The 17,502-nt window shown below is 34.7% G+C and overlaps 1 protein-coding gene across 1 annotated transcript in view; it reads left to right on the top strand.

The window, feature by feature from the left end:
- pot1 (protection of telomeres 1 homolog) overlaps positions 1-17,270 on the top strand; it is a 42,903-nt gene extending 25,633 nt beyond the window's left edge. The window contains exons 11-21 of the mRNA XM_016569845.1: positions 8,467-8,636; positions 9,761-9,852; positions 9,945-9,968; positions 10,080-10,112; positions 10,279-10,435; positions 13,524-13,714; positions 14,356-14,491; positions 14,636-14,718; positions 16,461-16,555; positions 16,841-16,946; positions 17,043-17,270. Coding sequence (XP_016425331.1) covers positions 8,467-8,636; positions 9,761-9,852; positions 9,945-9,968; positions 10,080-10,112; positions 10,279-10,435; positions 13,524-13,714; positions 14,356-14,491; positions 14,636-14,718; positions 16,461-16,555; positions 16,841-16,946; positions 17,043-17,149 — 1,194 coding nt within the window. The 3' untranslated portion in view covers positions 17,150-17,270. The remainder of the gene's footprint in view (positions 1-8,466; positions 8,637-9,760; positions 9,853-9,944; positions 9,969-10,079; positions 10,113-10,278; positions 10,436-13,523; positions 13,715-14,355; positions 14,492-14,635; positions 14,719-16,460; positions 16,556-16,840; positions 16,947-17,042) is intronic.
- The last annotated feature ends 232 nt before the right edge of the window (positions 17,271-17,502 follow it).

Here is a 17,502-nt window from a genome sequence, read left to right as displayed (position 1 = left end):
GATGAAACTTTTTTTGTAGAAGCATTTTTTAAAATTTGAACTAGCACCTCATGACTACACCACGTTATGTACGAGAAGCTGCAAAAGACACTGGCGCAAGTGGAATGTACAAAACATGGTGACATAAATTTTTAAGTAAATATAATGGGCGATATATTGCGTCACCAAAAATTATTGCAGTCATGTACATATATTGTGCGATAAGTCAATATATTGATTATTGCGACAGGCCTAGTCTGAACAAGATGCAAAGCATCCAACAGGTTGATTGGAAATTGAGAGACAGTGCATTAGTAGGGTGTTCAATAATCAAAGTATCAGTAAAATGCACTGATAACAAAAAAGTTGAAGGAAATTGCTATTTTTATATGGTAGCGTAATACCCAGTGATCAGAAATGCAATTTATCCACTAAAGATTGCATTGAGTCAGAATATTTCCCCACCATTATCAATATCCTGGGCCGTATCGTCTCTAATATTGTGTGAAATTGCTTGAGCTCAGTGTTGAGGAGGGAGAAAAGGCGAATAAAGCCAGCCATTAGGATTAAGTGGTCTGAGAGATATAGCTTTATGAGAGAGGAGAGAGAAGGCCAAATCAATACGGCTGTCACGGTGGACGAGGGCCTTCATTGTGGGGTCTGCGCGCACACACTTTCTTGACTTCGACTTACATCATATATCACTCACCCTATAGGTGTAGTGTGGCACACATCGAAGGAGACATATATTATTCTGTTTTATTACAAATCAGTCATTTTGTTCATCATTCTTTGTGGCATCAAGTTTAAAGGCCTATTTTAGTCAGTGTTAGTGTTGCTGTTGTGGGGGGGGGCTAGAATCTCTTGAGGAATCTCTAAGAACATAGAGGAAACACCAACTCTTTCACCTCTTGGTTTTCCTTGTCTGTCTTGTCAAATTGTCTCTGTTGCATGCTTTTTGTGCTATTTGCATCATCTGAGTCCCAGGCTAGTTGCCAAATGCACTTGTGTCATCTCGCTTATAAACTGGGGAACGGATGCCTCATGCAATAATAATAGAGATTAAAGTAGTGCCAAACGCTGCATGTGTACAATATGGAGGACAAGAATCACTTTTACGTCAGGATTTTTGAACTCCCTAATCCTGAGTATTAAAATTCAGGGCATCACTTGTCTCAAACCATTTGAGCTACAGCAAGTATTATACCTCTAATCGTGTGGCTTGTTGAGGAGAGGTGAGCCTATTACATTTCTAAGAATGATACAACAGAGGGACCAGAGCCACGGGACCAGAATATCATAAGGTCACATTGGGGTGGGCAATAGGACCAAAATCTTTTATCATGATGAGTAATTTTGTTTCATGGAAAGGATATATATCACAATATAGTTATTTTTGCTTTAAATACGGTTTTGATGGTATCAAAATGTTTGATACCATGGAAATTTCATAATTCTTGTCATGTGTCAATGTCACAAAAAACTAATACTAGCCTAAATAATTTTTTTTTAAGAAAAAAACATTGTCTTATATTCGGGACAATACGGTAATTACATGTAATAGGACAAATAACTACAGTAGAACAAATAAATAAGAAATGCTACGTACATTGTATAAAGTAATCAAATGTATAAAAACACTGCATATTCTTCACTGTGTAAATTAAATATATATTTATTCTTATTAAAGTTACAAAAGTGATTTAGTCAAGAGCAGTGAGAGATTTTCTCTCTTTTGTTGTTTGTATAACAGAATGACAGACAGCAGGAATATTAGACTGCTGTCACTTTAAGACCTGCTCAGATCCAATATACTTTTACACACGTGTTTTCTTTCTCAGCTGTTTGCTTTCACTGAAGACCTAGATTACTGTGTTTACGAGGATACTTGCAAAGACGGGCATTTTGACACATACAAGTGTGTATATTTAACCGTTCAATGCCTATAAAGTGGCAAAAATAACTTCAGCGCTCTATGAGCATCGTTTTCATGTACGAAATGAGTTCTCTTTCACTGTTGATTGCGTTTCAATGGTTTTTAATCCGCAATGCTTAAAAATGCATGAAAACTATACGTTTTTGTGACCACGTAGCAAAGTAACGTCACGTGAGCATGTAACCGCAATAGAGACGTTAGTCCAAAATCTCTACCGGTGGACAAATTTCTACCAGTTAATCGTGTCTACTGGTATAACGCCCGCCTCTGTCTATAGTGTTAAGATGCATTTTGTTTGATCCCATAACGAGTTGCTGTTTATACCTGGTAGTAATATGAATCTCAAATGTGGCTTCTCTGACCACTTGTGATCGGATTTCAAGCAAAGGGTGTCCGATCTACTTAAAGCATCCTAAATGCATGAGCACCTGCAGCACGGCTAGAGCTGATGCAGTATACTGTGACATCCTGCCTCTATACACATGTGACTATCAATTATTCATAGTGAGAGAGAAATCAAGCACCTGGGTTAACTTAACACCCAGACGACCCCTGCCTGTAATCGCTTCAGACAGCCAGCATATGACACTTATCCACTGAGAATGTGTGTGCGTGTAAGAGGATGTGAATGAAATATCATGGCTTTTTTATTTGTTTTGTTGGCTTCATAGGACATTTGTTCTGCAATAGACTGAGTCTAAGTGTATACAGTATGCAAATTTAATGAATCGGCCTGGGCTCTTAAAAATAGTCTTGTTTTATTGGCATTGATGATTCCATGAAGAATCTTTAGGTATTCATGAAATCTTTCCATTAAACAATTTATTTTAAGAACTGTTCACAGAAAGGCCCTTTAGGGAACTAAAGATGGTTTTTATATGGCATTGTTGCAAAAACTCCCTTTTGGAACTTTTTTTTATTTATTTTTATTTTTTTATAAGAGTATGCATGCTCATTTATCATATTTTTATATTTAGATCAGCTTTGCTGTCATCAAACAGTCATTTAGAGTTAATCTTTAAAAACACTAATAATTTAATAACACTGTTTAATCTTTAGCAAATATAAAAATATCAATTTTTCATATTGTATATTATAGTGTTGTGACGCATATTCATGTGTAACAATTCAAATGGATGATTTTTAGTTTTAAGAGTTTTGGGGGGTTTTTATTTATAGAAATATCTTAAAATTTTGCATCAACCATTTATCAGTTATCTGCCAAAACATTAAAATAATTATTAGTATTGCCCAGAATTTTTATATTAGTGTATCCCTAGTTTTAACTGTCTAACAATTCTGTCAGCATGCATTTTAAAGCATTCTGCTAGGAAAAATAAATAAATAAAAATCTGACTGTAATGATGACCCATCCCTATTTTGAATTAAATCAGTCATTCTCATACTGATCTGAAATAATAATAATAAAAAAATGTCCTCAAATCTAAAATTATTCCACACACACTTACAAAAAGAAACTGATATTCTTAGCACTCTTATTAAATATGACTTGTGCAAGCATGTGGTGGGGCACTTCAGGAATTGTCGGCTGTCAGGCAATGGAGGGTCTGTCTTATGCACAGTATTTGCTGACAAAACGCAGCGTGTCTTTAAAAAGAGAAGCAAGCGGATAATAAAAAAATGTCCTCAAATCTAAAATTATTCCACACACACTTACAAAAAGAAACTGATATTCTTAGCACTCTTATTAAATATGACTTGTGCAAGCATGTGGTGGGGCACTTCAGGAATTGTCGGCTGTCAGGCGATGGAGGGTCTGTCTTATGCACAGTATTTGCTGACAAAACGCAGCGTGTCTTTGAAAAGAGAAGCAAGCGGAGCGAGAATAGCTGCAGAGTTACAGACTCTTTCAGAAATCTGCACAGCTAGTCTGTTTTTTAGAGGCTTGGGAGCCCATATTCCTCGGCCTGGACTGGAGAAATAAAAAACACAATGCTTTTACGAGTACAATAATAGATAGTAATGCTTCTGAAGGAAAATTACAGGTCAAAGTCTACATGAAATTTTACCCTTTGTACCTTTTGTAGTACACACATTGTGGAAAAATTTGTCTTTTGTAATAAATTTTTGTAAAGCTATTTTGTTAAAATAATTATATCTGTACTAAACCAACCTTCTTTTTTAGCTGATGTCATACAGTAAAATGGATTATTTGTGGATGTTGTTCATGTTAACTTAAATACAACGTAAAGCAGTAGTTTAAAAAAATTACATTGTCATCATTTGCTTATCTTCATGTTGATGTCTGCTGATTACCATAGAAAATATTTCAGAATATAGAAAAAAAGTTTATAATAATAATAATTAAGCACCCCCTTCCCAAAAAAAAAATTTAATTGTAATTTACATTGTAAATTTAAATTGCAATTAATTGTGTTACATTGTATCCGTTATAGATGGCCAAAAGTGTATGTTCATCTGGTCGTGGAACACTTCATTATGTTGCAAAACAAAGCTTTTTCACCCATCTGGTCAGCACCATGTTTTTCAGTGTGATAACTTTAATAACTATTACATTTATACAGTACATAAACTTTAGGTTGTAGCCTCAAGGGTTTTGAATTATTATTCAATGCCTTCGCAAAACGCTTTCTCAAATGTACTCTTTGTCTGTATTTGTTCATGTTCAGCAGCGCATGTGTTACAGGAATTGGTTTGTTTTAGTGAAAGGCAGCTTTTCCTGTTTACGAAGCGTGCATTCGTTTCTTTCCATATAGATGAGGGTCCGGACAAGGTTTGTGTTATCCAGCCGCACACATCAACAAAGCTTTGTGTAATGGAATTTTCCATGTAGGATGAGAGAGTTGAGGAACGTTACAGTTTTCCTGCCAGAGGAGCTTCACGCCAGCTACAGCACACCTGTGCCGAGCAGCCCGGCTCCTTCCCCTGCTGTGCGTAACCAACCGTGCAGTGAGCGCGAGTAGGAGAATACCAAGTATATGTAGATTCGTCTCCACCGATAGTTTTATGTTTGAGCCGTTTCTCAAGGAAAATGTTGCAAGCCTGATGGGATGTAGGAATAGTTCATCCAAAAATTTAAAATTCTGTCATCATTTACTCATTGTCCCATTATTCTAAACCTGAATGACTTTTTCTGTGAAGCTGCTGATTCTCCTACACTTTTAGAAATAAGTTTTTATTATTGGCATCGGTGGTTCCATGAAGAACCTTTAACACTCATTCCACAAAAGGTTCTTTATAGTGGAAAAAGTTTTTTTTTTTTAGATTATTAAAATGTTCTTCACACTAAGAAAAATAGTTCTATGAAGAACTTTTCACTGAAAGGTTCTTTGAGGAACCAAAAGTGTCTCTTCTGTGGAACCTCTCTGTAAAAAAAAATTTAAAAAATCCTTTTGGAACCTTTATTTTTAAGAGTGTAGAAGCTCCTTTTGCATAGTGAAAGTGAAATGGGACTGCGGCTTACAAATACCAAAATGATACCACAAAAGTATACAATTGGTTCATGCAACTTGTGCGCGACTTGTTCCAAGTCTTCTGAATTTGTACCATATCTTTGCCTGAGAAATGGACTACGCAAATCATATAGACTACAAATCAGCGCCATTTGGTTCTTATTGTATGTGCTGATCAGTCGCCATTGACATCAGTGATGAAACTGTTTTTTCATTGAGTATCTACTTAAATTTGGTCTGTTTGTAGTGTAGTGTAGTTTGATCAGTGTGTGTTCTGATTGATCATGTGGTCTCTTAAATCATCATGTGATTCTTCAAATTAAGATGGCTCCTAGTTCTAACATTGTTAGCTTGGCATTGAAAATGGTCAACATGTGACTGAAACGTTTGCCTTGTTTTTATTCAGTAAATTGCTCATATTGCTTTCATCTCGCTTGTGACTTTGATGTTTGAGTGTGCAGACTTTTTTCAAGCTCTTCACTTTTTGGGTCTGTTTGTAGTCAAATGACTTCAAAGTTCTAGTAATATAGAGAATGATATTTTAAATGGCTTTATTTGTCCTTTTGTTCTCATTATATTAAAGGGGTCATCTGATCGGGAGTGGCGCATTCACTTCAAAGCGAAAGTAACGTTAACCCTCTGCGTCTTCAGCAGCTCAGATGTCGGGAGTAAATGACGATTCCTATATTCATTATTACATCCAACAATAAAGCACCTCAGTCGCTTAATCTGAGACTTAATACATTTATGTTCAAACAACTTGAAAAGTGAATTTTGCATCCGATGACCCCTTTAAGAAAAGTAGCAAGTAGCCATTTTTATTTATTTATTTTTAAACATTTTTTTTTTTGTAAAGAGGTCAACTGACAGTGGATTTTGATTGAACTGAGATGGGAAAATGTTCAATACAATTTTAAATACGTCAAATTGAAGTTTTCAATAATTTAAAAGTACAATAGTGCTGAACTTTACTAAAAAAAATAATTAACAATTATAAATAATGAAAATGTTTTGTAATTATTAAATAAAAATACAGAACATAAACTATAAATAATAGTAAAATAAATAGTAATAAAAAATAAACTAATAATAAAATGCATAGCAATTGTTGCATACAAAATGAATTATTTTGTATAATGTATTTTACGTTGTATTATGTATTTTGTATTTGTATTTTATATTAATATTTTTTGCTACTCCTGTCTAATTTTTAGGTATAACTGATTTTATCGACATGAGGCTGAGTGAATAATGACTGAATTTTCATTTTTGGACTATTCCTTTATATTGAGTTCAGATTAGTGTTAGTGATGTCTGTAATAAAATGGTACTGTACTCCCATTTATTTCCATTCCTGACCAGATAACAGACTTCTATGTCAGTCATATCTCAAGGTTGTGTGTTGAAACTAAAGTAGATGTTTTATGGTGGCACAGACTAACGTTGTGATATTCAGGTCTTGTCCAATTGTTTGTCCAGAGAAAGAAAGCACAGGCCTGTTGTTGCTGCTGGATATGATGGAAAACATTTGGTTCTCTCATTGGATCCAGCCATGTTTCTTCAAGGCCATTTTTATCACTCCAAGTTCTCTTTTTAGCTCCAATCTCACACCCCGGTTTTCGGTTGTCAGCTTATTTTCAAGCAAGATGGTAATGAGCAGAATCAAATTTGCACTCGTGGAAAACAATCCTGTTTTCTTGAAATGTGCTCACCCACCTTGTTCTGTTTATGAAATAAGTCTGTTTCAATCAAATATTGATGCTGAATAATTGACGCCAACATTCAGATTGTTCAAATTATTTGGTTTGCACCTTCACAATGCCATTTTAGGCTGTATAGAAGCACTGTCTAGTGGCTGTGTCGCATCCAACTAGTTCTTGTGAATGCCAGCACTTAGGCTTACTTCAAATCTCTGAACAAACAGAGCCTGGGTGGTAAATTCAGGTAAACAAAGACATAGCTTTTGCCCGAAACCTCAAAGATGACGTCAGAAGCGTACAGCTATAGGAGGACTCCCAGAACCTGGTTGTAAATGCAGAACAGAAATCTGACCCAATCTGTTTAGAGGTGGTTTGATATCATATCATCTTCTTGACTCGTTAAAGACCATAATATGAAGACAATCATGCATCTATTGTTGCACAAGAGTTTATTAAGTGATTTCGCTGTCTTCATGTTCCTTCTAGTGATCTTGAGAGACCAGCATTTATTTTCTTACCATCTTACTGTAATGTTGCTCAACTCTGATGCCGTAGCTCCCCCTACTGTACTGATAATTGAACGCTTGTGTATTTTTATTAATGTAAAAGACAATAGAATAACTCTAGAGTAGTGATTTTTTTTTTTTTAATCTTGTTTTATTTTTTATATTTAGTTACATTTATTTTTATATTATTTCATATATTACTGTAAAATATATATTTGCTCTGTCCTGATTCCCTCTTTAATTGCATATTTCTGTCTGAATGGTTTCATATCTTCAAATGACATTTCAGCCTAAAAAAGTATAGTTTTGATAGTCAAACATTATTTCATTTATGTAATTGGAAAAACCCATGTGAAAGTAATTGCCCCCCTTAGGCTTGAAACAAAGAAAATGGTTACATTTAGTTGGTAATTAGTTTTAGGAGACTGAACACAGACAGGCCTAATATTTTGTGTTAAATGGCCATTTTAAAGGTACAGGTACATAATGCTGTATTAAAGGAATTTCCCAGAACAGCTGAGGGGAAAGTTGAGATATATCAATTTGGAGAGGGTTGCAAAGCCATTTCTGAGGTTCTTGACAGGCATGAGTTTAGACTATTCTGAAGGAGAATGTCTGAATATCTGTACTCGGGATTAAGTGTAATTGGTTGATGCTAGACAATAATCCAAAACATGGATACATTACTGTCTGAATGGCTAAGAAGGAACCATTTTTGGAAAATGTTTTGGAGTTATATTGTTAAAGTCCTGCCTTAAATCCTGTTGTGAAAAGAGCAGTTTGGACTTGAAGACCTACTAAAAACAGTTCTGCAAGGCAACTTGAACTGCAATTTCTAGGTTCATCAGTTTTTAGAATTGAAAAAGCTAATGTTGTAATGAAAACATCCTTCTGTTTGTGTTTGCGTTCAGCCAGGCACGTTCCTGTGTTTCTACAATCTCCACGCGCTCCTTCAGAGAGCCCCGGACCAGCTGCCAGATCAGCTTGAACACCTCAGTTTCCACCTCCATGGGGGGACGTCATATGGACGAGGTTTACGCAGCCTTCCTGCAGAGAGCCCTGCTCTACAGTCCCTCAAGAGGTGAGACTAGAGACCACAATGTCTCTATTTTGCATTTTCTTTCCATTGCCAAATATTTTGTCGGAATCTTAAAATGTTATGTCATTAATGTTACTTCGTTTAAATTTATTTTTTTTTAATCTTAATAATTTTTTTTCCACGATTTAAATTAGATTTTAAATCCCCAATGTGAACTCAGACGTTTGGACTCAGCATGTATATATTGCTGTATAAATCTCACTGTAATTTTGAACAGTAGAGTGTATGTATACACACAAACACGCACACAAACACTACCATTCAAAAGTTTGGGTTTGGTAAGATTTTTTTTCTCTCGTTTTAAAAGAAGCCTCTTATGCTCACCAAGATGGCATTTATTTGGTTGCAAAATACAGTAATACTGTGAAATATTATTAAATAACTGTTTTCATTTTGAATATATTTTAAAATGTAATTTATTCCTGTGATCAAAGCTGAATTTTCAGCATCATTATTCCAGTCTTCTGTGTGACATGACCTTTCAGAAATCAGTCTAATATGCTGATATGCTGCTCAAAAACATTTATTATTATTTATGTTGAAAACAGTTGTGCTGCTTAATATTTTTGTAGAAACCTTGATAATTTTTTTTTCAGGGTTCTTTGATTAATTGAAAGTTCAAGAGAACAGCATTTATTGGAAATATAAATCTTTTTTAACATTATGAATGTATTTACTGTCACTTTTGACTAATTGAATGCATCTTGCTGAATAAAGGTATTCATTTATTTTCATACTGATAACAGACTTTTGAGCAGTAGTGTGTGTGTGTGTGTGTGTGTGTGTGTGTGTGATATATAAATAAAGGTGACTTGACTTGACTTGACTTGATATAATATAATATATACAGTCGGCACATATAGGAATTTGCTGTGTGTGTGTGTGTGTGATATAATATAATATATACAGTCGGCACATATAGGAATTTGCTGAAGTCATGAGCATTATGATGGCAATATAATTGAGACACCCTGTAAGTCAAAATCATTTCCATTAAAAAATTACTTCTGTGGCCCCTTAGCTGTCTACCTGACATTGGTGTCTACCTGACATCTTGTTTCTCGCTTGCTCTCATTCTCTCTCTCTCTGTACTGATCCTTATTCAGTGTGCTAGAGAAACATGTGGACCTGGATGAGTATGATGAAGTGAACGATGGCACGTTACTGGAGATTTGGTACACGCCGCCAGAGGCTGTAGGTTGGTGGCGCCTCTTTTGGTTTCCAATTTCTGTCCAATTTTGTGTCATGCTCAGCTCGCCCTCATCTGTATATGCTTATGTTTCCTTCTAGTCTTGCCAAATGATGATGAAACAGGTATAGATATATATTACTAAGTTTAAGATCTTCTCAAAGCCTTTTCTGAAACGGATGAATAAAAAGGTAAAAAGCTTGAATGATTAAATAATGTTGTTGTTGTCATTTCAGATGCAGAAGCAGATACAGGACCTTCTTATACAGGTAAAAACCAGTCACGTCTTACTCTACAGTAAAAATGAAAAGTAAATCCACAATATTGGATTCATATTTGGAGAAACGGCATTGGAAATGTGCACATGCAAACCACTAAGCCACAGCTCTTACAAACTCTAATGTAAATGCTGATATGTCTATAATGATTGTTCAGTACAGACGTGTGAGCACAACATGCGACGGCTCACACTCGCCCGGGTGAAGCGCTCCACACCGCCGCTGTTGTGCCACGTCCAAGCCCGGGTGAAGAAGTACAATCCTCAGCAGTTATACCAGTGCCTGAAACTCTTCTGCTCCAACTGTAAAACAATGTGAGTCTGACACTTTACACAACCCACTCTTGGCTCTCATTTTGTCTTATTTTGAAGTTTTGTAATATTGGTTATTGTATACTTGTTTAATACGTAATTGTACCATTGTAATTTAATACTCATTGCGTTTATTATTTTAAGATATAAATCACTGTCGGTGCCGATAGCCTTGCGGGCAGTGCGCTGACATGTAGCGCCGTTACACTATGGGTGTCCCGAGTTTGAATCCCGGCTCGGGACCTTTCCTGATCCTTCCTCGCTCTCTCTCCCCCACTTCACTTCCTGCCACTTCTACACTGTCCTATATTAATAAAGTAAAAAAATTCAGAAAATAATTTTTTTTTTTAAATACATTTAATTGTATTTAAATTTAAATTTTGTTAATTTTTTTTTTTTTTTTTGGTGATATGTAGTGGTTCATGGGCATTTTGAACTTGGAAAAGAAGTTCCTGGAATAGCATTATATTTGGTGTTTCACTCTTGAGGAGCAGACTTGAGCTTCAAATTTATTGTTCTAGATTTGCTGTATGTTCTGTTTGCCACCTGGTGGTTGTTTGGTGCAATATAATTGCAAAAAAATAATTTTTTAACTTTGTATATCACAATCCTAATAAATAAGCTTTTTCCTTTTTACATTTACACTAGCATTCAAAAATTTGTTATCAGTAAGGTTTTATTATTTATTGTCAGTTTCAGTTTCTCAGGGGATGTTCCCATTGGCTTGGAAGTCATCTGTTATTGTGCCTATATTCAAAAGTGGAGATGTTCATTCTGCTAGTAATTACAGACCTATTAGTATTTTACCTATTGTCTCAAAGGTTGCAGAGAAATTGATGGCTGCACAAATTACTTATTATTTAAATACCGGTTCATTTGCTTTACATTCAATGCAGTTTGGCTTCAGAGCAAACTATTCAACTGAGATGGCAAACTGTTACTTCACTGAAAAAAATAAGTCTCTATTAGAGAAAGGAGGGGTTGTTGGAGTGGTGTTTCTTGACCTCAGGAAGGCTTTTGACACTGTAAACCACAGAATTCTTATGTCTAAATTATTAGGTTTTAATTTTTCTCAAGAGACTTCCAGATGGATTGAATCATATTTGTCAGGTCGCACACAGTATGTCAGAATACAGAATTATAAGTCAGCTCCCATAAGTATATCCACAGGTGTTCCCCAAGGATCTATTTTGGGTCCATTGCTTTTCACGTTGTATATCAATGATCTTCCATCCGTCTGTCCCAACACTAACATCCAAATGTATGCGGACGACACGGTTATTTATATACACAAAAGCAGTGTGTCACAAGTTGCAGATGAACTTACAGAATCCTTGGTTCATGTCACAACTTGGCTAGAACAATGCTGTTTACAGTTAAACATCTCTAAAACAGTGTGTATGTTTTTTACCAAAACTAATAGTTCAAGTGTAGTGCCAGATGTTTTTGTATCAGGGGAAAGGCTACAAGTAGTATTTGAATATAAGTACCTCTGTGTTGTGATTGATTCCAGACTTTCATTTAAGGCTCATGTTAAAAAGGTCTGTAACAAACTTTAGATTTATTCGTGATTATATGTCATCAGAGGCCGCTTTGATGTATGTGCATTCTATGATTATTTCTCATATCACTTATTGTTTAACAACTTGGTCACAAGCTAGTATAACTACTTTCAATGGAAACCACTGGAGTCTTTGTATAACAATCACTAAAAACTCTTGATAAGAAATCAGTTCAGTTTCATCATTGCTCAATATTAAAAAAATGTAATTTGCTAAGCTGGGATAACCTGATCAAATATGTAGATATTTGTCTAATGTTTAAGACTATACATAGCCGTACTTCACCTTTAAAACAGTTTGTGAATATTAGAACAACTGCTCATCAGTCCACAAGGGGTAGGTAAAGGGGACTGTATTATTTCACTCAGAAAATGTAAATGTAGTCAGTCTGTATTCTCAGTCAAAGCTGCAAGGCACTGGAACTCAGTTCCATCAATAATTAGAAGACTGGATACATATGGTTCTTTTCAGTTTCATCTTTAAAAATGGTTGCTGACATCTCAGTACTTTATTCTTAATTTTAGACTTCTCTGTACTAATTGCTCTTGGTTATTAGCTTTCTCCTGTCGCTACCTCTCTCTCTCTTTTTCCTTATATTTTATTTTGTTTTGATAACTTATTGTGTTTTAGTTCGATTTTTATGTGCAATTATGTATTTGTATTTTTTAGCATTCTATTTTTTTTGTTATCTCTTCTTCTTTGTTGGTTGTAATATGTGTCAAAGATGCTCTGTTTTGTTTTTAGGGTGACTTTTTTTAACATTCTATCAAGGGTCTACAGATGAAAAATAGCCTATTTGGCTAATTCTGGCACATTTACAGCCATGTTTATTAATGTGCATTGCCCCTGTAAACAAATAAACTAAACTAAACTATTTATTTATGTTATGTTTTTTAGTATTTATTTATCTATTCAGCAATGATGTATTAAGGACATTTATAATGTTACAAAAGATTTCTATTTCAAATAAATTCTGTTCTTTTAAACGTCATATTCATGAAATAATCCTGATAAAAATTTCCACAAAAATATTAAGCAGCTCAACTGTTTTCAACATTGATAATAAGAAATGTTTTTGAGCACCAGATCAGCATATTAGAATGATTTCTGAAGGATCATGTGACACTGAAGACTGGAGAAAATTCAGCTTTGCATCACAGAAATAAATTACGTTTTAAAATGTATTCAAATAGAAAACTTATTTTAAATTGTAAGAATATTTCACAATATTACTGTTTTTACTGTATTTTTAATCAAATAAATTCAGCTTTGCCATCACAGGAATAAATGACATTTTATATTCAAATAGAAAACAGTTACTTTAAATTGGCATATTATTTGACATTATAGTCCTTACATGTTTTTGAATAAATAAATGCCGTCTTTGTGAGTATAAGTTATTGTTCCAATCTTTTGGCTGGCAGTGTGAGTAATTACAGTAAAAACCTTCTTTCGAAAACATAAAAAATCTTACCAACCCCAAACCTTTGAATAGTAGTCAGCTTTTTTGTTGTTGTTGTATGTGACAGGGAAGATGTTCCTGATGACAGTGCTGTTGCTAAAGTCTTTCGGGAGTCAGCGAAAGACAGCCAACCTTGCGATGAGCAGTGGGCCGCCACTTCATCAGCAAGTTCTAGAGAGCCTGGCAGAGCCATCTCAATGCACATATCCAGAGACATGGTGGGGGAAAGCACTCACATGCAGCTGATATTCGTCGAAGGTATCTCTGACTATGAAGAGAAGTATTTTTATATGTATATTTGAATATCCATTTACAAAAAAGCTTTGTATGTACAGGAACGACGCTGGATGAGATTTGTGTGTTATCACGGGATTACAAAAACCTGGTTCCCGTGAGATCAGTGAACGGCAGGATGACTCTGATGGATCTCACAGCTCCATTCCTGTTCTCTGGAGACAAAAGATAAATATTTCACAATATTACCGTTTTTACTGTATTTTTAATCAAATAAATTCAGCTTTGCCATCACAGGAATAAATGACATTTTATATTCAAATAGAAAACAGTTACTTTAAATTGGCATATTATTTGACATTATAGTCAGCTTTTTTGTTGTTGTTGTATGTGACAGGGAAGATGTTCCTGATGACAGTGCTGTTGCTAAAGTCTTTCGGGAGTCAGCGAAAGACAGCCAACCTTGCGATGAGCAGTGGGCCGCCACTTCATCAGCAAGTTCTAGAGAGCCTGGCAGAGCCATCTCAATGCACATATCCAGAGACATGGTGGGGGAAAGCACTCACATGCAGCTGATATTCGTCGAAGGTATCTCTGACTATGAAGAGAAGTATTTTTATATGTATATTTGAATATCCATTTACAAAAAAGCTTTGTATGTACAGGAACGACGCTGGATGAGATTTGTGTGTTATCACGGGATTACAAAAACCTGGTTCCCGTGAGATCAGTGAACGGCAGGATGACTCTGATGGATCTCACAGCTCCATTCCTGTTCTCTGGAGACAAAAGATATTACGGGTAAGACGACAAGCTTACCTGCTTCATTGTAAACTCCCCTGGTGTTCAGCGTGTACGTCTATTATCATGAAAACAGTTTATGACAATCCCCAGGGAAGGATACGATCATATCTATATGTAGTTAAACATATTTGTGTGTCTCAGGTGTAAGCAGTGCTCTCTGAACACATTTCAAAACCCTGTGTTTGCTGGAGTGGAGACGTGGGATGAACAGGCAGTCGCTGAAGGTACTTTAAAAAAAAATAAAAATAAACAATTGCATCATTCATTTTTACCATTTATGCCTATTTTTACCTCATATGTAGAATTCTTTTTTATGATAAAGCAAGTAAAACGGTAATCAAAATGATTTTATTTTGGCATACAGCACCACAAAGTGTTAGCTATAACAGTATTATTAATATACTGTTATAGTTTTTATATTTTGAATGAGGTTTTTATTTTTAGATCTTCTATTTTCATTCTGTTTTCAATTAAAATATAGGTCCATATAGGGTTTTTTTTTCCTTCAGTTTTTGTTTTAGTTATTTTTGCACATCAAGTTAAACTAAACTAAAATGAAAAATGTTGCTTTAGCCACTTGCTGAAATAAAAAGTTTTTTTTTATATTTAATTAGAGTTGACGCTTATTTTATTTCAAGTAACAGAAATATTTTTAATGGTTTTAATTTTAACTTTAGTTATAGTTAACTATAACAACCCTGCACTGAGTGAATATATATTTTATTGTAATGAAATGCATATAGACTAAGAAGAATTTTATGTGCCACTTCAGATATTAATATCTAATGTTTCTGAATGCTGACATTCTTAATCATTTATTTATACAGAAAAATTACATGAATTACTAAAAAATATTACATTCATTTATTTAAATATTTTCCTTGTTATTCTACTTATGTTAAAATTTTATTTTTGCATCATGTTTGCTATTGCTACCTCAGTTGAAATTTTAGAACAAGGACTTGGCTAAGGCCAAAATAACATGTCATGTCAGTTTTAAATTATCAGTAATTAAATTGAGGTATTTTGTCGTCGTTGTTGTTGTATGTTATTATTTATTATTTGTTTGTTTTGTTGATTTTAATGAGCCTAGTTCTGGTCAGACTTTTTTGGCAATAGATGCTATTTACACTAAGAGTAAATAATAGCAATTAGATGCTATTTACACTAAGTGAAAATAGCATATTTTCTTAGCGATGGATGCTATTTACACTAAGTGAAAATAGCTGTGTTTTTTAGCGATATGCTATTTACACAGTGCAAATAGCTATAGATTCTATTTACACCATGTTAAAATAGCAGGATTTTCTGCTATTTATACTACTTAATGCAAATAGTGGCAATTATCTGCACCTCAGTATTGTAGTACATTATAAAACAGTATGCAATAATAACATATTGAGTGTAAATTATAATTTTAATTCATATTATTAAATGAATGCCACCTTATTGGGACAATAAAGCCGTCCCTACACCTACCCGATACTTCATTTTCAACTTTTTGATTATTTCCTTTATTTTTATTGAAAATAAATGCCTTTCCGATGTGATATGAGGTTTGAAAAGGGAGGAAAAAAAGTTTGGCAAAAGGCGGGTTCGAACCTGGGGCGATCGTGTCAAAAACACTACGGTACGCACTTTACCATCGATGCCACTGGAGCTGACGTTTGATAGCCGTCTTTTGTAGTGTTGACTAGTCCAATCAGACGTTGGTGGGCGGAGTTAGTGTAATAGCCTCTGCCAACAAGGCACTTGGTGTAAATAGACACTCTGCATTTTTTTCCAGGTGTATTTTCAAAAAAGCTGACCCAGGCATAACTGCAATTTTAACTCTTTTTTTTGTTTGTTTTCTTTTTTATCTCATGTGATGTCCCAGTTGGCCTAAAAAAAAATTTGGACACTTCAGCCACTCTTAAAAATGTACGACTGTATATTTAGACAGTTCATCCGTGTCTCTGTCACACAGCTCTGGGAGTTCGGCTAATGCAGTACAGATTGTTAATGCAGTTTGAACTGGAGGACCAGACCGACACATTAGAGGCTCTGCTGTGGGAAAACGCTGTGAGTGTACATATAGCAATGCCATTTGATTACATTTCTAAGTTAATTACAGATATTTATGTTGTGTGTAAACTTTGTGTATATAGATTTTTTGTTGTAGTGCAAAACAGGATGCGTTTTCAGCATTTGATTAAAGAACTGCAATTATTATTATTTCTATTATTATAAGTTAAAATCTTGCAAAGTAGTCTCTCAAAAGAGTAGAAATGCTGCATGCGTTCATCAGCAGAGGGCACTGTTTTTTTATTCAGAAATAGGTTTGAGTGATTGTCTCATTCTTTACAGGAGAGGTTCTTCCATGTTTCTGCTGTAGATGCTTCAGGCAGTCAGGATTTGCAGGACAAGATTCAGACCATCATGGACACAATTCAACCACCAGACAGCAGTTTGGGTAAAGATTTCATTTCCTATGAATATTTTCTCTAAATTCCTACATTATGTAGCGTACGATAATGTTGTTGTTTTTTTCTCTGTACTGTCTTTGTAGAGGAGCGTCCATGGCTGGATCTTTGTGTCTCTGTCTACACTGTAAAGGACAATGACAGAAATAAAGTTTGCTATCAGATCACGAACACCGAAATTAAAGAAGAATAGAGAAGTTATGGACATTTTGATTAAAAGTAAAGAAATCATACATGACCACCTGTGATGAACAAGAAAAAAGGGTTTGTCAGGAATATTTTGTGTTAAGAAATGTAAATACATTATGATCAAATGCAATCCATAAATTCATATTGTAAAATAAAACAATAAAACATCTTTAATGCATCTGCTCAGTCTTTTCTGCAGAATTCCCAGTTAGAAACTTGAAAAGTAATGGGCTAGTTCTGTATAGAGTATATAGAAAAACTGTTTTCCGCTTGTTTTGCTTAGACCTGTATGTGTCATTATTTAACAAGCCAAGTGAAGATAACTGAGCATCGACAGCAGGGGGTTGTTGCTGGAAA

This window comes from Sinocyclocheilus rhinocerous, unplaced genomic scaffold, assembly GCF_001515625.1.
Source record: "Sinocyclocheilus rhinocerous isolate Xijiao unplaced genomic scaffold, SAMN03320098_v1.1 scaffold200, whole genome shotgun sequence".
NCBI lineage: Eukaryota > Metazoa > Chordata > Actinopteri > Cypriniformes > Cyprinidae > Sinocyclocheilus > Sinocyclocheilus rhinocerous.
Note: the sequence above shows the minus strand (reverse complement) of the source record. Positions and strands in the feature narration are given on the sequence as shown.